The sequence below is a fragment of the Anser brachyrhynchus genome (genome assembly GCF_964034855.1).
Source record: "Anser brachyrhynchus genome assembly, chromosome: 20".
NCBI classification, from domain to species: domain Eukaryota; kingdom Metazoa; phylum Chordata; class Aves; order Anseriformes; family Anatidae; genus Anser; species Anser brachyrhynchus.
This window is the reverse complement of record NC_137713.1, coordinates 11,319,170-11,343,278: the sequence shown is the minus strand read 5'-3', so window position 1 is coordinate 11,343,278 and position 24,109 is coordinate 11,319,170. Positions and strand designations below refer to the sequence as shown.

Here is a 24,109-nt window from a genome sequence, read left to right as displayed (position 1 = left end):
GCATTTTCTCCTAAAAACAACTGCACTTTGAAGGGTCCTTGAAACGCTGATAACACAAGAGCCAATTAATAGTTGCTCCAATGGGTAATGTACTGTTCTGCCAGCCCCTGCTCAGCTGCACATTGCGTCATCAAACACAGGCAGCAGCAAGGAGTCTCAAGGAAGTTGCTGTTCATAAGTTTTTCATTTAATGTTACATGTGGCTGTGGCACCTAAAAATATCTTGAGCTGCTTCTAGGTGGAAGCAACTGTTTTCCTTCCAAGTGCAGTGCTCGGCGTTCACATGTGATTTTGAGCACCTTTCTTTAGGACTGTGATGAATGAGGGGTGCTGAAAGCTAATGCACCTGCTGATATTCCTGAGAAATACAGCTTCTATTTCAGAGTGGATGGTGAAGTGCTGATGCATTGTGTTGGGAAAGTGATGCTAATATATCTGGAAATAAAATACAAGTCCAATATTTTCACACAGCCTGACAAACCATCCAGGTTTATTCAATTTAATTCTCCTGAGACTGAGACAAGCTGGCATTGCAGCTGATATGAGTCACTGCTAATAAGAATCACTGATAGGCTTGATCTGGGCGCATTTTAAAAAATAAATAGAAATGGGCAAAGGGAGTTTGGAAGGAAGAAGAAAACCAAAACAACAAAATGGTTGTACCTTGCTGTGCTTGCTGCTGTGTTTGGCAAGTGCTGCTCCTGCTTGCATGATGCCCACTGGCAGGTAGAGAGCCTGGCCGTCCTGTGGCTGTGTGCGTGGTGCTGCAGGGATGGGCAGTTAAAGACAGGAGTGAATTTAATAATGTGTTGTTCCCAGTGTGCTTTCACAGCATCATGCAGCATGTTAGTGATCAGTTGCTACAGCATTTGCAAGGGAAGTTCAGGAATAATAAAAAAAAAAAAAAGCTTTTGTGATATTTCTTTCTGCAACAAACAGGAAGAAACCCCGTCCTTGTCCCCTACTGCGTGGTTCAAGTGTTATCCTTTCTAGAGGAATTCTCATTTAGATGATCTTTGTGTTGAGTTTTCTATGCTGAGAAGTGTTTCTTGAGAGGAATTTGTTAAACAGCAGGTGGACTCCCAGATGGCTCCATTTGTTTCTCATCGTGTCTTCCATCCTCCTGATCAAATTGAGAGGAAGAAGAAAGGTGCTGTGTGCAATTCAGAATACGTCCTTTCTGAACATCACGTTTGGGAAGTCTCATAGACTCATCCTCTGACAGCCTTTAGTTCATCAGAACACCTAAGAGGCGACCTGACTTGATGGACCAAGCATTTGGAAGAAGCACTAAGAACGTGAATCCTTCTCTCCTAGGGATGAGAAGTGTGTGTATTCCAGTGGTAGGAATTTCTTCCAGCCATTGCTTTTTCATAATGCAGTATCCAAACGAGAAATGAGTTGCAAATTAATTTCAAATGTCCAGAAGCTCAGGAGGGAAAAAATAGATTTTCCGTACCTCATAATTTTCTTATCAAGCTGATGCTTTTTTTTTCCAAAAATACCTTTAACCAAACGTATTGCCTGACAGTGAGAACATGGAGTTGACGTTGTGAGCTCTGACACACCAGCAGACCTATGATCCATTTTGCTTTTCTGACTTTGTGCTCTGTTCCCCTCAGTGTTACTCCAACAGATTCTGTAGGTTGAGCAAGACTTGAAAACTGTTATTCTTGCCGATCATAAATCACCGGGTGTTTTCCCAAGCACTAGGGATGCTGACTGAGACAAATGCGAAACGCCCTGTTGCTGGTACATGAAGTGGAGATGCAGTGACCCAGTATTGCAAAAGTTGCTCATAGATTTCTACCCAAGTGCACTGAAAATAACTGGAGAAAAATTGGTGATGGGCATAGCAGCAGGATGTGCCCTGTTTGTGGTTCAGCGTTGCGTTGCACCATCTCTGAGCATTTTTCAGTTTCTGTGTGTTTGGGAACGCAAGATAACCTTTGAAGCAGGTGCCTGCTACTGCTTGGACACTTGTGGGTTCGAGCACTGGGGGAATGCTCCTTGTTGGTGCTCAGGTGCTCTGGGGAGCGCTCTTCCACCCTTGATGTGGTGTCACCTCTTCTGTCTGTGTCTTCTTGACTTAATCATGATAAATCCTGTCCAGTCGGCTCAGCGCACTGTACCTCAGAACTTGCTGTGCTGCCAGGCACCAAGTAGGCACTGCTGAACTGCTTTAACTTTCAGGGGACAGGTGCCAATGTTCTCTGAAACAGATTGGAGCCATGCACAAAGCAAACGGGGGAAAAAACCCTTCAGGTTAATAGATGTTACGGCACTGCAGGAACTGATGATGAAGCAGAACCCTATCCTTCCTGTCCTTCCAGGAGGGTCACAAAAGCAAAAGAAGTGGTTTATTGGTGCTTTCTGGAGTTCAGTGTCTTTATACATCATACACAACTCTTGCTTTAGATCTTGGGTAAAACCTTGCCTTCGTTTTTTCCTTCTTCAGAGGAATTAAGATTTCATAGAGAAACAGGGTCATGGCTCTGTGGGTGAGGTGTACAAAGGTCTCTTCTTTCCTCCCACCAAAAAGGACCAAAAAAATGAAAACTCTTAGCTCTGCTTGTCCCAGGTTGTCACATATTTGACAGGATGTTGGCTTTCAAAGGACTTCGGTGCCTGTGGCTCTGTCCCCATTGCCATAAGGTGATAGAGGTGGTTTGTCCAGAGAAAGGCATGAAATATGAAATGTCTGGTGTTACCATCTTCCAGTTCTGTGTTGGCACATCGCTTACAGGTAGTTCCTTTTACATTTCTCAGCGATGACACCAACTTGCGTATTTAAATGTTTTCAGTCTTGCATCTGTTGCTGTTTCCTTTGGTCTTTTCCAATATGATTCTTTCTTCAAAGTTACCCTTGGCTTCTGTGTGATTACAAACATAGTGTAAATACATCGAGTTGCATCTTAAGCATGTTGTAGTGATCATTCTGTAATATATGACAGTAATGATTTCTTTTATGAGAAGAGCACATTTGATTTGCATGGAGATTATTTATGTGGTTACTGGGGGGAGGGACTGGTTTGTCGAGCCTCGTCTGTTTCTGAGCTAAGTGACTTTTTGAGGAGAATTTAAATGTAAAATTTCTAACAGATGTTAGAATCCGTAATCAATTTTGCCACTATAAATTTAGAAGTATTTGACTCTTCTGCACAGAAAATGCTCTCTACCAGCTGTGTGCTTGTTTTAATAGTTTTGCTAATGAGACTTCTGGTGTAAGCCTTCTGAAATGCAATATGATGCGTTACAAAGGTACGATATTAAGTTATAGTTTCTGAAATACATCATCTCCTTTCAGCTTAGCTTAGAGCAAGCAGCAATCCAAATGAGGCTTCAGCAAGATTCTTGGCATCAGAGGGAGTGAAATCTTATTTCTGCTGTCTGTTCCAGTATCTCTCGGTTCGCTTGCAGGCAAGAAAAGGGGGAAAATGTTCATAAACACACTTCATAATCAAAAACGATCCGATATTCTGAGGCGCTGGTTGTTGCTGTGCCTTAAGAAGACAGGATAGCGAGTCTGGCTGAGAAGCAAGGTGTCTCTGGCCTACCGGGGGAGCCGTCCCAGTCCTTCCCCAGCGCTTTGCCCCCTCTCCGCACCAGTCCCCTCCTTGCTCACCATGGGGGGCTGTGGGCAGCCGGGCTGCGGGGCTGCTGCTGGAGCCACGGGGGGGCTGCAGCCACCTCCTGCCCGCGGGAGGCACCTCCCCGGGAGAAGTGGGAAGGGAGGAGGTGGGCTTTGACCTCTGAAGTGTAAATGGAAGAAACAGAGGGCTCTCCTCCTCCAAGTTCACCCTTCTGTTTGCCTCTTGGCTAGCACACACTGTTTGGCTTACCTACTTCTGCTGCTAACGCTTTCATTGGAAGCATTTACTATCCCTACCTTCAATTAAATGCGGTCTGTCTCTTGCCTTGAGCCTCTTCCTAGACACCGTAAGAGACACTGGCTTTTTAGAGAACCCGGTTCAACGACCACTAAGGAACGGCTGCTCTGTTCCGCAGGGCTCGGCTTTGGGAGCCAGAGCTCCCGGCTGCCCAGCGGGCCCCATGGGCTCGGGGACGACGTTTTGCTCTTTCGTTCCCTGGTTGTGGAACAGAGCAGTGGTCTTCATCCAAGGGCACCCTGAGAGGAAGAGAGCACGTGTGTGTTTTTGTGGAATCTTAAGAAGGAGAGAGCGAATCTAAAATTCTGCTTGTGGCAACTAGGCGAAAGAAATTTATATCTACAGTTTATTTGAAAGCATGTTTTTATTTAAACCTATAAAGTTAAAGCTACTGGGCCAAATGCCACGGACTGGGATTGTGCAGAGCACTGTATAATATTCCATTCTGCTAAATGCATTAGCTGTTGAATTTCTCTTCTCACTGACCGAGTATCAATGGCTCTAGCATGATGATTCAGATGAGAAGCGTTTATTTGGTTCATTGAATCTGTTCATTTGACATTTCAGGGAAGATGAGTTGACAAAGCATCTGCAAGACTGATCTATTTTCTCATCTCAGAGTGTAAAATTGATGGAAATAAAAAAAAAATAATGGATTTTGTAGGAACGTGGTAGCTGGTGTGCTGGTGCTCCTCAGAATGAGAGGGAACATAGCCACGGACCCCATGCCAGGTGAAAAAAAACAGGGGATGGATTGCTTTAGAGAGGGTGAGAAACCCTCTCACAAGCTATGGTGGATGGAGTGCTGCAGCTGTGTTCAGGTTACGAAGGCTTGCAGAAGTACTGGAGTGACAGACGGAGTTCCTTTCCCAGGGCAGTTTGGGGCCACGCGTCCCCTGGTGAAGCAGCGTCTGGGAAGGCTCTTCCTCCACCTCGGGGTGACACCGGAGCGCTCGGCTCAACCCGCAGTGACGGTGCCGGGGCTGAAACAAAGGAGGGACACTTCGCCTCTTCCCACAGCTCTCTTTTAGGGCAGGATCCTGTGGCAAGTAGGTGGTAGCAGAGCAATCACAAGCGATGGCTGTGATCAGGGAGGTGGTCTGTGACCTCCTGAGCCATGTGCCCTATCCCTCATTTCCACCGGTGCTGAAAAACCCATCTGGAGCCTTGTTGACTTGCAGGTCGTGTGCTCAAGAGCCAAGTGCTGCACTTTCTCCTTGGACAAAAGTGCTGTTAGATTTGCCAATATAAGAAGTGCAGAAATTATACCACGTGGATTCAGAATCTCCTCTGAAGCTGCTGAATTGCTGTTGTGTCTTTTAAATAATTTTGGGAATTTATTGTCTTGTACATACTTAAATACAGAAAGCTGGTAATTACTGAAAGGTCAAAGAAAATTGGTAAATCAAAGGTGATTTATTTCTCATTTCTCATGCAGCTAAGGCCTTTGGGATGAGTGAACTTAGTTGAACAGTTTTGAGAGAAGCCATTTCAAAGTGCAATAGGTGCAGTTGCTGTACTGAATAGTGTTTTTTTTTGGGGGGGGGGGGGGGGGGGTCTCCCTTTCTTATTATCCCAGAAGAGCACTTGGATCCTTATAAATCTTTGCTGGACGGTCTGGCATTAGATGCACTGTAAATCATCTCTAACTGTTAGTTATAAAAACAGAGTAATGTAGAGAATGTAAGTGGTGATGGAACTGAAGCCCTGGAACTGAAGAGCTGATGATCCCAAGCGCTACTGCAGCTGTTCGCAGACCTGTAAAAATGTGCATCTGCTTCACTGCATTTGGCTCATTCTGGCTTTGTGTGTTGAAATTGTTCCTCTGTCTTGAGGAGCCTTATTTCCCTGTAGGGCTCTTCTGAAGAGTCCAGCTTTCTGTGAAAATGCAAAGATCTGAAGGCATTTCATAAAGACTAGGTCTCAGTTTTAGAAAGCTTTAATTTGATATGGATGCCCCATCCCTGGAAATGGTGAAGGCCAGGCTGGATGGGGCTTTGGGCAACCTGATGCGGTAGAAGGTGTCCCTGCCCATGGCAGGGGGGTGGAACTAGATGGTCTGTAAGGTCCCTTCCAACCCAAACCACTCCATGGTTTGATGTTGGAGCTTCAGGTAACGTTAAACCATGTACCCCTGAGGGCAGGTGCCTCCGGTGGGGGTGAAAGTTACATTCAGAGACACTGACTTTAACCCTTTTTTGTGATTTTTAAAAACTAACATCATTATGAAATACGTATATCAGACTAACGGATACCTTTGAAGCATGCGAGGTTTGGGTAAGCTGTTTTTCTGTTCTCTGTGGTAAAGAATACATAGCATGGCATCTTCATCCAGAGTTTGCTGGGCCGTGTTCCTACCAAAGGCTCTGGCTGTGCCAGGCAGTCACTCCAGGAGAAAGCTGCCATTTTTGTTTAAGCTCCCAGGGAGGTGGACACGTTGCAGTTGTGAAAGGTGGGTAAATTAACAGCTGGATGTGTGGCTTGGTGAAACTAGGTGAGGAGATGGTGCTAATCAGTGGCAATGCACGGTGCCTCGTGCCTGAGGTTTGCATTCAGGCAGGTTTGTGAAGCCAGGTGTTCCCCCTCTGCCCTGCAGGAATGGGACGTGTATTTGGCCCATGATTTGCTGTGGCTTTCGCTTGCTCCTATAATTTAAGGTGTTTGTTCTTTCCTTCTCCACCCAGCTGCTGTCAACTGAGCAAATCCCTGATTCTTTTCCAACTACTACATTTTCATGCATTGCTTGCGGTTGTACATGCAGAGTGAACTTGGAGATCTGATGTAGCAGTACTGCACTTCTAGTGAGCCGCGAACATCAGGATGCTGCATGGCAGCGAATGAGAGCTCTCGTGTTCTGCATGATGCTTCAGGAGCATCCCACCCGGCAGCTTTCGGAGACACCCAGTTACTTCATGCCCATGACTCCAAGCTTGAGAGCACATCAAGCGCACCAGTGGGGCTGAGAAGAGACGAACCTTGCTCTTGCCCACAGCTGTCTTCCTCAGAGATGGTGCATGTGAGGATGTTTACCCTAGCAGCTATAAGCAGCCCGAATCAGGGGCGCAGTCTGATGGTCATCACATCCTCGGACATGTGAGAGCTTGCAGTGTTTTTGTCACGCCAAGACAGGAGAAGTGGCGTCCTGCAGTGGATGGCGGGATGTATCTTCATGCAGCTGCAAAAGGACTGGAGTGCCGCACAGAAAAGCAGCAGCAGCTTCTTTGCAAGCAGAAGTGCTGCTTGCTTTGCTCGCTGCCAGCCTCTGCTGTGCGCGCCGTGGTGCTGACTTGCTGGGGGCTGCGAGACCCGGGCAGCCGGGGGGTCAGCTTGCTCAGTGGGTGGGAATAGATAGGGCAGGGACCGAAGAGTTCAGGTACCGCCGTGCTCTGCAGTGGTGATATTCTACAAACAGTGTATCTGTAGGGAGTAATCCTGTAAATCAGTGGGAACTGAGAGGAGTCCAGCTCCTCAAGCCTAAAGCTCACAGGCTGACTGTTCAAAGCTCAGAGCCAGATACAAAGCCTGCAGGAGCCGATAAAAGGCTCCTGGCACTGCACCTGAGTACTCAGGTAAGTGCCAGTGAGATGTGCTGGGATGGGGGTTGCTGGCAGCCCCTGTTCTGCAGCAGCATTGATCTCCCCACGTGCATTGCAGAGCGTCGTCCAGGTGCAGCGAGGGGCTGCTTTCACAAACCTGCCCGTGCAGAACGTCGTTCCTTGGGTGCTCAGGTGGGGCATGTCCTTTGGACACGTCACCTCCTGGCACAACTCACTCCGTCCTAGCGCCATGCAGGAGTGCTCTCAGTCCCCAGCTCCTGCTGGAGCTTGACTACCCAATAGGATGGGCTTTAAACTTTAAAATATTTAAAGTCTGTTTACATTTGCATGGTTTTTGGTACTTCAGATGATAAACTCCTGAGTTAGGGCTTTACAAGAGCAGTAGTCTTGCAAGGACTGCTTCACCAGGAAGGAATTTTATTTCAGACTCTTCGCTTGTATTGTTCTATGTTAAATGAAATGGGCAGGATTTTCAGCAAATTATGCTGGGGCTTTCATTTCTATTTTTAGATGATTTGGACAAAACCCAGAAGAAAAATATTATTCTTTGCTTCGCAAACTGCGAGAGTGATTTTTAATGAGGTAATTATGTTTTTATGGCAGATTAATCTCTACTTTCATCACTTTACTCTTGAAGTTGCATGGCTGGTTTGTTGTTTTGTGAGATAGCAAGTGTTGGTTTATTGTCTTAAGCACAATAGCCCTTCTCCGGCCTTGGCTAAGCCTGTGTTCACTGTGCCAGCGTGCCGTGCCGTCATTCAAGCAGGCATCACATCTGCGTCGCTGCCTGCTGCCTGAGTTATACCCGTGGCAGTGCTGATCTTTTGTCAAATCATGAATTCTCTTTCTGCCTCCCAGACACGATGTCTCCATTTTTCCATTATTCTGCAGTTGCTGACTTAAAGCATTGTTATTACAGGATTAGTTAAAATGCAGTTTCTTCTTCTTTCCTGTATCCCCCGTTGCTGAGCAAAAGCACTGATTTTGAGGAATATTCCGTTAGAGCCCTGCAAAATTTCAGTGGGATGTTGTTTTCCTGGCTGAGATTTCCAACTAAAGAGGTCCGTAATGAAGCATCCAAGTCTTTGGCTGTATGTATAAATAACTGCTGGGATGGCTTAAAAATACTGAGCACCTGGCAGCTGACATGGGGGAGATGGGGTTCTTCTGTTGGATCCAAAGAGATTCTGGTGAATGTTCAGTTTTATTCTTTGGCCAGAAGCATTTGGCTAAAGTTGGACTCTTTTTAAACTGCTCTTACCCCTCACGTTCTTTGTGCAGATCAGTGCCATTCAAGTTTTTTCTTTAAGTTCCCCTGTCTGTGTGTTATGATATTTTGCACGTTGCTGTGCCAGGCAAACTTTCCTCCTTGCCTGTAGTTGCTTTCAATGTTGTCTTCCTCTTGACTCCCTTATGCTGCCAGGGTTACAGCTGTGCATTGAAGGGAGACCTTTGAAGAGGTGCCCTCTGGGACTGCCGCAGGAGGAGCAGCAGCAGGAGCAGGAGGAGCAGCAGGAGCAGCAGCAGCCTGCCAGCACCTGTGGCCAGGCAGCCGAGCCTGCAGCATCAGATCCGGGCACCCGAGGGAAGTGGCAGCGTGGAGCTGTAGCCAGGACGTGTGCCCTCTTTTGGGGGGCATAAAAAGAAAGGAGGCCATGGGGTGTCCTGGGGGTTATTTCAGCCTTTCCCCATCACAGACTGGGTCCGAATGTCTCTCTTCCCCACGTGAACAGACCAAGCATCTACCCCATCCACTAAGAGAGTGTGGAGGTGCCAGCTCAAGTTGAGCAGGGCACTTTTAAGGTCAGCCCGGAGCAGGTCGGTGGTTCCTTGGGTTCCGCACCTCTTTGGTGCCCGGGTCGCTGTGCAGAAGGGCAGGAGGTGAGGGGCCGAGCAGCTCAGATGCTGGCCAGGCTCCTGTGCTTGTCTGCGCTTCGTGCTGTGCAAGGAGCAGCAGCCGGTGCTGGGCCCGGCTCCTGTCCTCCCCTGCTGTGGCGGCAGCTGCTGCCACGACCCGCGGGGCTGCCGCCGCGTTAATTGGAAGCTGCCCGTGCAGAAAGGTCCCGATCTCGCCTATATTTGGGAGCTCTCCCAGCAGCGTCCCCTGTCAAGCTTCTGGCTGAAGTCCTTTCAAAGTCAGCAGGGCCTGGGCACAAAGTTGGAGCATCGCTGAGCGTTTCGTCCCAGGGAAAGGCTGTTACGGGCTCTTTCGGTACCGCCTTCGTGTGTTTTCAGCTCAGGCTTCAGCCTGGCTTTGGTTGCAACAACGCTTTTGTGGAGGGCTTGGTGTGAGCCCTACCCAGACTTGTGCTAATGCTTTTTCTGTCTGTTCAGTGTTAAACATACTATTTCCCTGAGGAAATGAAATATTGCAGGCTGTGTGGTCTGTTTAACAGCAAGCTTGAAGTGTTTTTTTGCTGATGATTTGATATGGTCTGTTCTGATGCTGTTTTATTTTAAATTGTACTGCATTGGAGTTTTTTTCTTTCCCGGGGTATGAATTTTACATGGTAATTCCTTCAAGTTCCTCTAGATATAACAAAAAGCAGTAATTAATCAGGAGAGTATTGTTCTTGGTGACTTACAGGAGCAGGTATATTAAAAGCAAGTCTGTGGAAAATGGATAAGCAGCAGTTATGGTTCTGATCTACTTAAAATACGTTCAGGCTTCGGAACAGAGATGTTACCGCACTCTGGCTTGTTTCTGGAGATATTTAACTAAAATGGGTAAATTATTACTGAAGTATGAAGCAATAAAGTAGATGATAAGCAATAGGCAAGTACAGGAATAATGATTATGGAAAGGGGAACATGGCTTAAGAAGCTGATTTAGGAAGGTAGAAGAATGAAATCTGATTTTTCGCCCTCATCTCCAGTCTGGATTGTTTATACTTGTGCTCAGTGCCTCAGCAGGACTGTGTGCAGGCGGAGGGGCGTTCCTGGCTTAACAGCCTGGCTTAGGAATTAGCGCTTGTCTCACTTCAGGACCTTCTTTTGATTTCCAGGAAGAATTTCAAAGCTGTTCAATAAAAGCTGTTTTTTACAAAATGAGAACAGTTACATTGACTGATATGACTTTAAAAACAGTAAAAAAGATACAAAACGGAAGTCCAACTTTCATATTCTTGTAATTATTGTTCACGGTAGCTTTTTTCGGTTTTTATTTTCAAAACTCCAGAAAACGTAAGAAACCTTGTGTGTTTTCTACGTAGCACTTGAGAGCAGCTGAGTTTTCATTCTGAGCTGCTGGGTTGTAAAATCTCAGGCAAGCAGACCGGGCGCTTCGGTGCTGATCCCCAGGTAGATGCTGGCATTGAGCGCTCTCCCTTTTCGAGCAGTAAAATTAAAGTTCTGAGCTTCACTCTGGTTTTACAGCAGAGTAGCTAATGCGTTAATTATCCCATGGTAAAATGCACTTTTTTTAGCAGTGAAGACAAAGCCTCAACTTGCTTTAAACCGGTTTATTAATAGCAAATGCTTGAACAATGTATGTTTTTAGTAGATACCTACGCAGCATAACCTATTCAGTTTTCTCACTTTAATGACGGTATTAGCCTGAAGAAAGGAAGCCAAGAACTTTTGTGCTTTGTGCTGAGTTAATCTTTGAAGGGAAAAAACCTCCTCTGCTGCGCAGATCCGCCTGGCAGAAGGCTCTCAGGTGCTTGCAATGTGACTTTTAGGAGGACGCCTGTCGTGCCAGCGCTCGGGGCTGGGTGCCTGGTGATGGATGAGCCCGAATGAAGGGATGAGCCCTTTATTTAAGGGGAGGGTCCTGGTTGCCAAAAGAATAGATTAATCTGCTGTCCTTTCAAGGGCACCCAGTCTGTTCCTGCTGATGCTCTCCGGGAGCGAGGTGGGGGCCGCAGCCCCTCCGCGGGGCCGGGGAGCCTCCGGCTCCGCAGCGCCGGGCTCGGGAGAGGCAGAGGCGATCCCGAAGGCTCGCTGAACCTGCAGTGCTTTCAGAAAAGCTGGCTCCAGGCTGAACGGGAAGGGTTTGGAAAGCTGTGAAATCTGGGGCGTGTTGGCATTTGAGACTTCCTTTTGCTGCGTTTTGGATCTTTCATCCTTCGTGGGGTTTTATGCATAAAGATGCGTGCTACTGAATGTGGTGAATAGATGCTTGGCTGCAGGGATATATTTTTTTTTTTCTGATCACATCCCTGTGACAAGTAATTTCCAAGTGTGAAAATTGCTTTGATATCTTCATTCAGGACTTGCTCGCCTAGTGAGGTGTTGTGTAACCCGGACAAGGGCCTCGAATCGAGTGCTTGGAGGGGCTGGGGCTGCCTTCGTGGGGCTGCTGCGTGCAGAGGGCAGGGCAGGAGCACCGGCGCTGCTCCGGGCTGTGAGGTCGTGCGTGCCTTCAGCTTTTGGGCTGTTGTCTGTCCTGGTCCGAGCTGCTCCTTGCCAGCTGGGAAGCTCTGAAAATGCGTTATGAAGTCAGTTTGCAAGTTGAGCCTTTCACTGAAGGGAATAAGAAATATTAATGGAACTGAGAAACCGGCTTTTGAAGTGGCTTCCTATTCATCATCTAATACCTGCAAAGGATCTGTGAAGCTGAGTGAGGGAAAGAGCAATTTGTTTAGAGCCTGCACCATAATTTCTTCTCCCCGGAGACTGCTTTTTGCATTTAAGCAAAGCAGTGTTTCTGTTGACAATACTGGTTTTGTTACTTGAGTGTCATTAGCCGCAAAACATGGATTTGTTTTGAGGAGTCTGAACAAAATGTAATTTTCTAGCAATAAGCTTATTTCATCTGTATCACAGGGAGGTACGAGTGTTTGCGCTTTAAGCTAGGGAGTCAAAACTGAAATGTGGGGTTTGTGTTTATTTCCAAACAGTGGGACAGCATTATGCTGTGTCGTTGAAAGAACGAGTCCAAGTGACACAATCCAAGGTAGGGGTCTTGTAGGATCCCAGAGCGTGGTTTGGAGGAGGAGGTTTGTCCGATCTTTGCCCTCGTTACGTTTGCCCCGGCCTCCTGCAGTCCCACGAGGTCAAATCGTGCTCCTTCTGCCTCCCTGCCCCAGCCGGAGAAGGGAGCTGCTGAACTCGTACAAACCCATCGATCCAGCAAGCCGCTGCCTGCAGCACGCGTGATGTGCTCACCCCTCCCTCTTCCTCCTGAGATTAGACCTGGGACGTTTTATGAAGAATAATTTTATTTGATCTGCAAGAAGATGAATGTCGAGGAGGAGGGAATTAAAAGGAAATTATTTAAAAAAAAAAAAAAAAAAAAAGCCCAAATCTCTCTTGGTTATTGAAGCAAGAAGGGAGCACTTTGTCAAGCTGACGTGAAACCTTTATTAACGTATTCTGGGACAGGGGAGACCAGGAGAGTGGTGTCACCTCGTGGGCCTGCCTGGGAGCCTGGGGTGTGTTGGATCGTTTGGCTTTGAAATTTGGCCAGAGGCAAAATTTTAAGACTTGGAAACTTCTAGGATGGTTTCAAAGGAAAATGTAACTGCCTCGGGGCTGTTGGTGGCTTCAGCTGGGTGTCGGCTGGCCCGGTGTAGGACGGAGAAAAGGAGCTGCATCCCTCTGCTGGCCCCATCACGGCTTTGAGCTCTGCCCGCGGAGTGCTGCTGCTGCAGGACCAGGGCATGAGACACTCCTTTGAGACAGAAAACTTAGGTTTCTGTCATCTCAGAGAGAGACCAGCATCTTAGATCCAGATAATGAAGTATTTTGTTATGGCAAGTATTCTTCCCTTGACTCTGGTTGGTTTGTTTGTTCTTTGTGCCCTGCTTTGGCATTCAAGGAGCGCAGTGCTTTGGGGGGTAGCTTGGAGAGAGTTTAGCAAGAGCTGCCTAGGGGGAAAATGCTGCTTTTCGCCAGGTTGGTTCCTCATTCCTTTGTCTGAGGTGTTGCCAAGCTGACCCTTGTTATTTGCATTTTGGACCCTGTTACAAAAGCATGACTGTTGGTACATAGTTTTAGAATGCAATGAGAGAGAAGGAGCAGTATCTGGGTTTCTTGGCGTGCTGTCGACGCTTACATGGTGTGTCCTACAAAGAACAAGGTTTGAAAGACTTGGAAAGGGGGGTGACCCGGTGTGTGCGTGTGTTGAATAGGGTTCTCAGTGTATTCTGTGTTTTTTTGTTTGTTTGTTTTTAAGATATTTCTTGGTCAGCAGTCTATGTTGAGGTGCCTTTGGACCAGCCGCTACATACAGTTCTAAATAAATGACAGTGCTGTATTTTAGAGAAGTCTGCTGTGGTAACCAGAGCGAAGGTTTGAGAAAGTGAGGGGTATTTGTATAAAACTGCCGAGTTTCCACCCATATGCCCGGTGTCCTGGGCAGGCAGAAGGCTTCCATTACAGCCTTTTGTACACGAGGCTCTGGGTGAGCTATGGAGAGGTTCATCGGAACAGGGCAGGGTCTCAGGACCACGTTGCTGTCCTTTTGCCTTTGCTCCCAGGGACCTGCAGGAACATCTCCCAGCATGCAGGATTTGCGATACCTGGCGCTATTTATCCTTAAGTAGCAGCACAAGCCCTCACGGTGCTGTTTTGGCACCTCTCAGAGATCTGCTTTGTGCTTCCAGAGGAAGCTGTGACCAGCGCTCGCTGCTGCTGTGGTGCTTTCTCAACAGCACCTCCTGTCACCTCTCTCCAGGCAGCATCTCCTGAGCTGACTGATTTATCAAGGGCATAAGAAAAAGCGTTGCTGACCCCTGAGCTGGACAGGGAGGAGGCTGCAAGGCAGAAAAGGGTGTTCCTGCAGGGACCCCGGGACACAGAGCGCACGCCAGGTCCTGGAGGAGCGCAGCGATGGTGTTACTTCACCTCCCGGGGGGCTGCAGGCCAGACCCCTCCAGCCTTAGTTCCTGGGCATGCAGTAAATGCCCTGTGACCTTACCGGGGTCCTGCTGGGGTCCTTGTAGGGACAAAGTGAGGGCAGATGGCGCACGGCAGGGGAGTCGCAGCCCAGCGTCCCACTCTGCTCCCGCCCCACCAGGAGACCCTTCCCTGGCTGCTCCTCTGGGACTGGAGTGCAGCCAAGCAGTGCTGGCCAGGCGACTTCGTTAGGCTCTGGAGTGTTCATATCTGAAAAAAATAATAATCCTTTAATAGTCGGTTATTCAGTTATTCCGTTTCTGAGATCGGCTCTTTGTAGAGCGTGTTCTTCAGCTGTGCTCTCCATCAGGAAAAGGCTGAAAGCGGCCGAGGAATGCCCTCAGCTTGCCCGGCTGGGTCAGCGGACTCGGCGGGTGCCCAGAGCACCGCGTTGTGTCGGGGCCAGGCTGCGTCCTGCCCCCAGCCTGGCTCCTGCCACGGGGCTGCAGGCACTGTAGCACATAACCCCTTGGTGCGCCCCATGATTTCTGTTATATTACTTTATGCTGGTTATTCTGGCTTCCCCAGCCCTGAATAGGTTCAGTTCAGCATGCCCGACTGCTCTTTTCTCCGTGCTCCCAGTTCCTCACCCGGGTCTGAGCTGTTATTGTTGAATCTCCTTCGACTAGACCTCGCTGGCTGGTGGGGCTCCCCTGCCTGCTGTCCTTCGGCCTCAGCGTATACTTTCTGTTGCCATCCCAAATTGTGGCTTTTGTGCTACAACATCCGACCAAAGGGAAGGTTCTCTAAAACTGCTGCCTTGAGTTGTTCATTGTGGAGGCGCTGGGTGGGCTGCCCTTGGTCCCCTTTCCACAAGGGACTTCAGAGAAATCTGTTACGCTGCTGTGGCAACTGGCACCTTCTAAACAGGCAGAACAGGAGCTGCTGAGGTGGGAAGGTGCTTCCAGCGATGGTCTGGTCCCATCTCATCTCTCCTGCTGCAAGTAGCGTCAGCCCGAGCAGTTTGCCCAGCACTAATCCTGGTTGGGTGAGCACGGGGACTCCTCAGCCTCTCTGGGCAAAAAATTCCGGTGTTTAATCACCCTCCCCATAGAAATTAGTTTTTTAGTGCAATTTCCTTTGCTTCAGCTTGTGCCACTTTTCCTTCCACTGGGCACTGCTGGGAAGGGTCTGTCTTCACCTGCTTTACTCCCCCACCAGGTGTTTATTTACAAGGACACGTTCTTGTGTTTTCTCTTCCATGTTTCGTCTTCTCTGCCACCCCGTGGGCTTGCACAGCTGCCCCAGCAGCTCTGTCCTCGGGCAGGAGCTTGGAGCACCCCCAGACCACGGAGGGGCAGCCGCAGCCCCACGCCTGCTGCTTTGCATCAAGAGCCCTTAGACATCAACATGTATTCGGCTCCACGCCCTCAACTTTCACCCATTTGAAAGGATCGTTACCATATTAACTTTTTCTTTTACAGTAATGTTATTCTGATGGCTGTCTGAAGTGAAATAATGGTTGCTTTTCCTGGAAACGTGGGGCGTAAAGCATTGCAGTCTGTTTTTATATCCTGATGTTTTAGATCATTAAATTCTCAGGGCTTAAGCTCTTATTTCTTGTTTTCGAGCGCTTAAGAGAACCTCCTGGGGCCCTATTGTACAAGCAAATACAAATAATACATTAATAAAACAGGGTTGTGTGTTTGTACTGCCAGCAGTCTGTAAGGATTGTGCCTAACACTTTGCACCATTAGCCCCGCAGCCATTCTGATTCTCTTCCCTGCTCAGATGGCACGTGAGAGATGTTCCCCGCTGCAAAGAGGTTTCTTCAGCCACAGCGCTAACATCTGATTTATCCAACTTTTTGTTGGTATACCTCCAGCAGTTTAGTTCTCTTTACTGGCTTTCCTCACTGCCGGTAATGATTAATTAACAGTTTGTGATGCATCAGCTGTAGAAGTGAGGGATAGCAGACAGGGACTGCAGTTACTAACTGCTGGTTACTGCTGCCCCTCGGGGAAGGAGCCCTCGTACTGCGCCTGCAGCAGTTTTGGTTTTATGAAGTACTTGAACTTTACAGTTAGACTCCTCAAATGATGGAGGGCATCTATTTGTGAGTATTAAAGCTGAGGTTTAAATGGGAGAAACAGCTCTTCTTGGCGGCCGTCATTGCCCCAAGAAAAAAGCATGCTGGAAGTATTTTACTTGATGTACATTAGAAAGTGCTGTGGTGAAAGTAAATCAATAGCATTTCGTCCTCTCCACCAAACCACTCGTGCTGTATCTGACACCCCCCTGGTGTGTTCAGCGGGAGCTTCAAACCACTCTTTGTGGCATTTAGGTTTACTCCCTCTATAGAATGAGTGTAAAAAAAACATTTGTGGGAAAAGTGTTTGCATGCCTCAGCCCGGTTTCGACATGGGAGAGGGAGCAAACTGCTAGAGTTGAGAGCAAAGCATGGGGATTAGGGATTAGCCCCTAAAACCCATTCTTGATATGAGATAGAAAAAATAAGATGGTCTGACTTTAACACCAGTGTTTGCAGCACCGAGGTGCTGGGCAGAGAGTTGTCCCCTCTCGTCCTGGCTTGCAAGACGGCAAGTGACCGGGCCTCAGACACAGGAGGACAGGGGAGGGAGGCTGGCAGCTTGCTGCACGTGCATGTCCTCTAACGGCCCAGGACTTTTTGTGAATGTTTGTATTACTGCAAAATTCGTGCTAGTACGGTTGAGTTTTGGTCACGGCTGCCGGCTCGCCACAAGCAGCCGTCGCTGGCCGCGTGCCTTGGGCAGCTCTCCCTTGGCAGCCTCCCCGCGGCGGTGGCACGAGGCAGGGCAGCTCGTCCTGCGGCCCCTGCGCCCGGCCGCTGCACTGTTGGTTGGGAAACACGCTCTGAAGGGTGCATAAAGAGCTGAGCAGTGCTGGAGGCTGTGCCCGTGACCCCAGCAGGATGCAGGGCTCGGTAGGGTCAGCCCCATGTTTATGAGCCCCACGGGAGCCCCGTTTTGTGTGCCCCGTTTTGGAGCTGTGTGTAAGAGCGACCAAGAAACCTTTGGTGCTGGCAGGTCCCGGCGATGGCCGTAAGTGCGGGGCGGAGGGCTGGCTGATCAGAACCAAGCATGTGTCGGTTTGCTTTTCAATAACCATGTTTGTTAATCTTTGCAATCTGATTTCACACAGGTTTCAGCAGGAAAGACTTGCGGTTGTTTTTTTAAACGCGTTGCTTCTGCTGTATTTTGGCAGTGAACGTGCTTGGCTCGCTCCTGAGCTGCGGGCAGCCCCCTCCAGCGTGGTCTCCTAGGGGACGTGGGTACTTCTGGCACGCTCCTCTGCCCCCAGGGGATGGAGGGTGAACCAGCGTGTCCCCGTGCCAAGAATCACAGTGGTCCCCTGAAATGGCAGCGTGGCATTCCCAGAGCCACCTTCCTGCAGTCACCTCAGTTGTTGCTGCCAGCTAGGATCGCTGCTCACCTCTGGCTGTGAGTGGTCCTCTGCAGCCTTTGCAGCAGGAAATGGCTTCTCTCCCTTTGGAGATCCCTTAAAGAAGTGGAATTTGGGGAGAACACTCGGGTATTTTCTAAGCTTGCTCCAAGCAGCGTGGCAGCGCGCTAAATGACTTAGGCTTGTCACACGTGTCTTCTGGGGTATCAGCGCCCTCCTGAACTGCCAGCGCTTCATTTACTGGCAGGTCGTACCCTCCTTGCTTGGCAGAGGTGATATGAAGCAGTTGTTCCGCTTCACACTTTAGCTAGCTATAAATTTCGTTCATTAGTCTACTGGAGCTTTCCATGCATGCGCTGATATTTTTCATTCCGGCACTTGAGACCAGTTTCTGCCCGGTCCAGTGTTCTGTTACAAGTGCGATGTCTTCAAATTCCCCGAATAGTGTCTGCTGTGTGAAGATCAAGTAGATTTTGTAAGACTTTCATCCCACCTCCCGCATATGGATTTCCTGTATTTTATTTCTCCCTGTTAAGTTTTTTTTCCTGTTTTATATCCTCCAGTGCTGCGGATTATTCAGCCAGCAGTGGCGGTGCTACCCTTGCTGGTTTAAACAGGATGGATTTGTCCCAGTTGCCGCGTGCTCATTGCCAGCTTACGCTTTCTGTGCACAACAGAGACGTCCAGAAATCTGCTCTTAATTTTAGCACAAAAATATCCTATTGGAAAAAAAAACCACAACCCTAAAGGCTTCACTTCGTGTTGGACCCCCGACTCTGCTGATTGCACCGGGGACCTGATCTGCTGATCTCTGAGGACTGGCTCTGTAGGATGGGTCTGTATCAGCAGGCTTTGAGGGCTGGTATTAAAAACATGACTTTATTTACTGTTGCCTTGAAGCTGCCTGCATTTGTTTACCACTGGGCTGACCTTTGGGGAGACATTTCTTGATTAATTGGGTATCTAATCACTTCAGACGATTGACAGGCACGCACGTATCGGCATTTTTCCTCCTGTTAGATATTTTCCCTCTGGTTTCTTATTTCCCTGCTAAATGATGCATTTATTTTGCAGTCTCTCATTTCTAAATATGTATTTATATGCTACGCGTAAAACAGAGTTTATCAGCTATGTGTAAAGTATTTCAGTTCACAGAATAATTGACCTTCAGTAATCATTCTCTCAATTGTTCTTTAATTGAAGTTACTCTTCCACAGACTTCTGTAATAAAGATGCTACACTATAGAATTATTTTCTCAAAACGCTGTTGAATCCTTGTAGGAATTAAGTCTTCTCTTACACTTATCCCTGGAGAGTGTAGCAGGTTTACCTGGTGCTTTAGGCTCTCAAGATGACAGGCAGCAGGCACTGAGTGTGTTGGATATGCTTTTATTGGCTTTTAGTTCCCTGCACATAGCCCAGCACCCGAAAGGCTCGCCCCTTGCTCTCCTCTGCTGTTAGCCGGAGGAAGGAGGTGCTCCTTTTTTTTTTGTTTGTGTTCTAGTTACTTGTTAATAATCTGGAACGCTTCCATAGTAAACTGGTGAAGAATATTGGTTTAATTTTTTTTTCCATGGAAAACACTTGCATGTTGTTTTAGGACGGTGATGATTTGATTTTTACACAGAGGGCAAAATTCACTTATATTGTTTGTAGGCCAGAGGGACCTGCAGAAGCAGTATGTGGCTGGGATAGATAGGTAGCGGGAAACTTCATTTTATCTGGGGAAGGGTGATAGGGTGAACTCCTAAAACAGAGCCTTGAACTCAGTGTCCTGGCCCCTGTCCTGGCTTTGCCCTAGCCAGTGGGATGCCGTGAGGGCATTGCAGTGCATAAAGGTCTGAGGTTTTGTGATGAGAAGTTCAGTTCAGCAGCAGATATCCTTATTACCTCATTGTTTTGTGCTGGGGAAAAAATGGAATAAACTGAATAGTGTACCACAAGTGGCATTGAAATTGAAGTAACCTGTATGCCACAGACATGTTAATAGGTAAGGGAGAATCTCTTAATTCAAGTGATGAAAGTCTGGACTTTGTGGAGCTGGAGAACCTGACTCCAGCCCTTGCTGTGCTGTGAAATCCTGGCCTTGGTGCACAGTGGCCTTTGTCACATCATGCAGCTGATGTGCTGAGCGAGTGCAGTGAGTTAATCCAGAAAATCTAACCGGAGTTTTGTCCAGAACGCTGTGTTTCACCTACCTCTAGAATTTAGTGGAAGATGAAGGGAAGGAGAGGGGAAAGGGGCAGATGACGGCAGGGAGGCTGGATCCATCCCATGGCCAAGTGATTAAGGATGCGTTGATGGCCAAAGTCCTTTTGTCACCAGTAACTGCTGCAGAGAGCAGCCCTTGGAGGAGGCATCTGAGTAACTCCAAGGAGAGAAGTTCTCAGAGTGCTGCCTGGAGCAGTGCACGGGGATAAATCCAGCCGGGGCATCCTGGTGCGGCGCGAGCTGCCCGCAGCGCTCAGCTGGCTCGTCTTCGGCACGGGAATGGAGGGACCGGGTCTGCCGGGGATGCGGAGGGCAGCGAGGGGTGGGTGCTGCTCTTGTAGCCGCGAGTGCTGCAGGTACCGTGGTTGTCCGTAGCAGTTTGTGCCACACTTGTTGTAACAGTAGGTTCTAAGTGAGGTACTTGCACTGTTTCCTGGCTGTGATTTTTAGCTGTCACTTTGTGCTTCCAATAAAATGTTCAGCGTAACTGATCACCCGAGAGCCTTTTCTCTGCAATGTTGTACCTAATGTGCTGGAAGAGTTATCGGACAGGGGCAGGCAGTGCTTTGTCTGTCCTTGTTCAGCCTGTCCAAAAGTGACCAGGGCCAGGTGATCCAGCTGGAGGAAATAAAATAGCCGTAGAGCAACTAATGGTGAGATTTTAAGCCTGGGAAAGCAAATTAAAGTGAGAAACTTCCTGGTTACTTTCCAAATAAGTAAAAGCTCCTGTGAAAATAAAGTGGCCTGGGTTTTATAGAGAGGAGATGGGGCTTTGTAGAGCAAAAGGTGGCTCAGCTCACAGATGTGGAGCTTTCTTTGAAGAACAAGTGAGGTGGCTCCTGGTTCGGCTCTGCTTTGTCTTACGCTGTGGCTTCTTGGAATAAACTAATGGTTTTTTTTTTTCTCCTATTTGAAGCTGTGTGGAAGGCTGGAACATCATCCATGTGTCAGTGTCGATTGGTAATGAATTATTATTTATTTTTTTTTTACAGCAACAGCGTACAGTCTATAGGCTGACACTGGTGAAAGCTTGGAACGTGGATGAACTCAAAGCCTATGCTGACCTGGTATCCCTGGGTAAACCAGACTTCATCGAGGTCAAGGTGAGTTGCACATCAGTATTTTACCTTTTTCCTCCCTGTTTCCCACATAAACAGTGTTAAAGTTTCCTTCTTCCAAAGGTTTCGCTCATGTATAAGGAACATATCTCTTGCTTTTAACATCAGGCAGACAGGTTTCAAATGCCTTATACGTGTGTTCAGCATAGTCTTCAGTGTTATGCGAGACCAGCTTTGTGGCAGCTGACATCAATTTCTGCCCAACAGAATCATAACCCTCCGGGCTTTTTTGTATTTCTCATGAAAGCAGGGACAGATAAATAGTTTTAGACTTGTTTCTTTTATGTCAGCCAACATTTTAAGCAAAATGTTCTAGGACAGGCTGGTAGTTTGTGGCATTATTCTTCCCACCGTGGTCTCAAATTCTGCCGGGGGAAAGGCGATAATGTCTGACTCACTGATGTAGTATTCATCAGGCTGTGCAAAACAGGAGGAAATACTGTCCTCGGGACTGGAAGAGCAACTAACAGGAGCATGTGAGATACAGTAGGGCAGGAGGTGCTTTATCTTGGGATTAATCAATTTAGTATACAGAGAATGAAAAAAAATATATATATATATCACAATGTGTTCTGTAAGGAGTCATCATCAGCGTTTTCTTCCAGCAGCTCCCCCTGCAGACCAGCACGTCTACCTCAGGTCTGCATATTTCCAACCCTATTACTTCTGCGCTTTCCTTTCTTTTTCCTTTTTTCATTTTTCTTCCCTTAGTAAAACCTTTATTTACTGCTGCTTTGAAGAAAAAAGTTTGCTGCAATTTCCTTATGAAACAAAACCCAAAGGGGTCTTACAAGAAGGATGGAGAAGAACTCTTTCCTTGGGTAGATAATGATAGGACAAAGGGGGTGGTCTTAAGCTAAAAGAGGATAGATTTGATTAGACATTAGGAAGAAATTCTTCACTCAGAGGGCGGTGAGGCACTGGCACAGGCTGCTCAGAGAAGTTGTGGATGCCCCAGCCCTGGAGGTGCTCGAGGCCAGGCTGGATGGGGCTTTGGGCAACCTGGTCTGGTGGGTGGCATCCTTGCCTATGGCAGGGGGGTTGGAACTGGATGACCTTTAAGGTCACTTCCAACCCAAGCCTTTCTATAATTCTATGATATTATCACTATTGGGAGTTCTTCTTGTCTTTGAATGTGCTGCTGAAGTTGATAGCTTGATACAAACTAAGATGCTGAGTATGGTTTGGGGGGGGGGAAAAACCCTCAGTTTTACAATGCATGTCAGACTGTTTTATAAGTAAAGTAAAACCTGGCAGAAGAGCTGCTCCTGCGGGACCCTTCCACCTTGCATCTCCTCCCTGTCTCCCTGCAGCCTGATGGTACAAGACCCTTCCTTGCAGCAGTGAGGAAGACAGAGATGAGTGCATGCCAAGTGTGGAGGGTGAGGCTGTACATGCTACTTAGACTGCTCTGTCATGTAGAGACTTTGATTAACTTACACCTGTTTCATTTTTACTAATTAATGTTTCCGAGTGCAGATTCCCCTGAGCGCTCTCCAGGGCAAACATCTGTCTCCTCCAAGGCTGCAGTTCCCTTTGCCTGGGGAAGGATTCAGCTTCACAGCTGCGGTTCTCAGCGCTCCCAGCAACTCCTCCCTGGCAAAATCATGGCCTGGACTGTTGGGGGAGTAGATGAGAAGCCCCCTGAGGTGGTCAGGGATTGACTCATGGTGCTTACCCAGCCGGGCCAGGCTCCTGCCCAAGCTGCTTCCATCAAAAACGTTGCCTTTGAACTGGGCACTTCAAGGTGCTTCTCAGTTCTCAAGCAGCGATGACTTTACTCCAGGGAAAGGATGTATACTGAGCACTTCACCCTGTTTGCAGAAGTAGTAACTGAGGTGGAGGGGGGCTGCATGGCACTGCACAAAAGCCATGCGGCACAGTGGGGTAGCTGAGGGTTTGGCCTCACTCAGGAACCAGCCGCGCACCAGGCTGCAGGGGGGCTTGCAGGGGTCACAGGATGAGGAAGGAAGGTGGGTGCTTGTGGTGCCTGCTGGCCATGAGTTGTTGGGTGGATTTGGGAGTTTTTGTGCACTGACGTAAGTTAGCAGTCTTGTTGGGTTTTGTTTTTTTCAAAAGAAGTGCATGCCGTTTAATTCTGCTTAATTAGATTAGCGAGCAGGATGCTTTCATCTAAATGGAACAGAACTACTGGTGCGAGTTCAGAGGAGGGCTACAGAGATGATGAGAGGACTGGAGCACCTGTTGTATAAGGACAGGCTGAGAGAACTGGGCCTGTTTAGCCTGGAAAAGAGGAGACTGCGAGGAGACCTCATCAATGTGTATAAATATCTGAGGGGAGGGTGTCAAGAGGATGGAGCCGGTCTCTTCTCAGTTGTGCCCAGTGACAGGACGAGAGGCAACGGGCACAAACTGAAGCACAGGAGGTTCTGGCTCAATATGAGGGGGCACTTCTTTACTGGGAGGGTGACAGAGCACTGGGACAGGTTGCCCAGAGAGGTTGTGGAGTCTCCTTCTCTGGAGATATTCAAAACCCACCTGGATGCCATCCTGTGCAAGGTGCTCTAGGTGATCCTGCTTAGCAGGGGGGTTGGACCAGGTAATCTTCAGAGGTCCCTTCAAACCTCGGCCATTCTGTGATTCTGTGAATGTTTTCAGAAATACTCCAGCAGGTAAGGGAAGGTCTGTTAGTGCTGCAGGACAGAAACATCTCCCAGACCCTGGCCTCACAGGATACTGATCTGGGCCAGGTCGTGGTTTGTCATTTCATGCCAAGGGGCAGGATACCTCATGCCTCAGTTTCTTCCTCCATGAGTAGGTTGTGGTTGGTGTACCTGCACCATTGCCACAAAAGCCCTCTGCAGGCATGAGGAAAGCCTCTAGTCTTGGAAGTATGAACAGCAGTACTCAGGACATGGGAAAACCCAGGCTAAAGCCTTTCCAGAGGATGCAACGCACACCACCCTTGTCTCTGCTAGTTGCTGTACTTTGGCTGGAAGTGATGGGGAGAGAGCCTTCCTTCCCTGCCCACAGCCTTCACTAAATAAAGCTTCCCTTTAAAAAGCAAAGAAATTTTGTGGTGGCTTTCCTGGAACAAGGGATTTGCTTGTCATTAGGTTGTGTTTAAACAGACCTAAAAAAGGCAAAA

At 48.1% G+C, this 24,109-nt stretch overlaps 1 protein-coding gene across 6 annotated transcripts in view; it reads left to right on the top strand.

Annotated features, from left to right (window-relative positions):
* The window catches only part of TYW1B (tRNA-yW synthesizing protein 1 homolog B), a gene marked incomplete at its 5' end in the record, with an annotated part of 108,178 nt that overhangs the window by 59,417 nt on the left and 24,652 nt on the right, over positions 1-24,109 (top strand). For 5 of the 6 annotated variants that reach the window (XM_080562857.1, XM_080562858.1, XM_080562859.1 and 2 more), the window contains one exon: positions 20,875-20,985. In XM_080562857.1, coding sequence (XP_080418983.1) covers positions 20,875-20,985 — 111 coding nt within the window. Of the gene's footprint in view, positions 1-6,574; positions 8,751-20,874; positions 20,986-24,109 lie in introns of those variants that run through there. The other variant, XM_080562861.1, reaches the window with a different exon arrangement.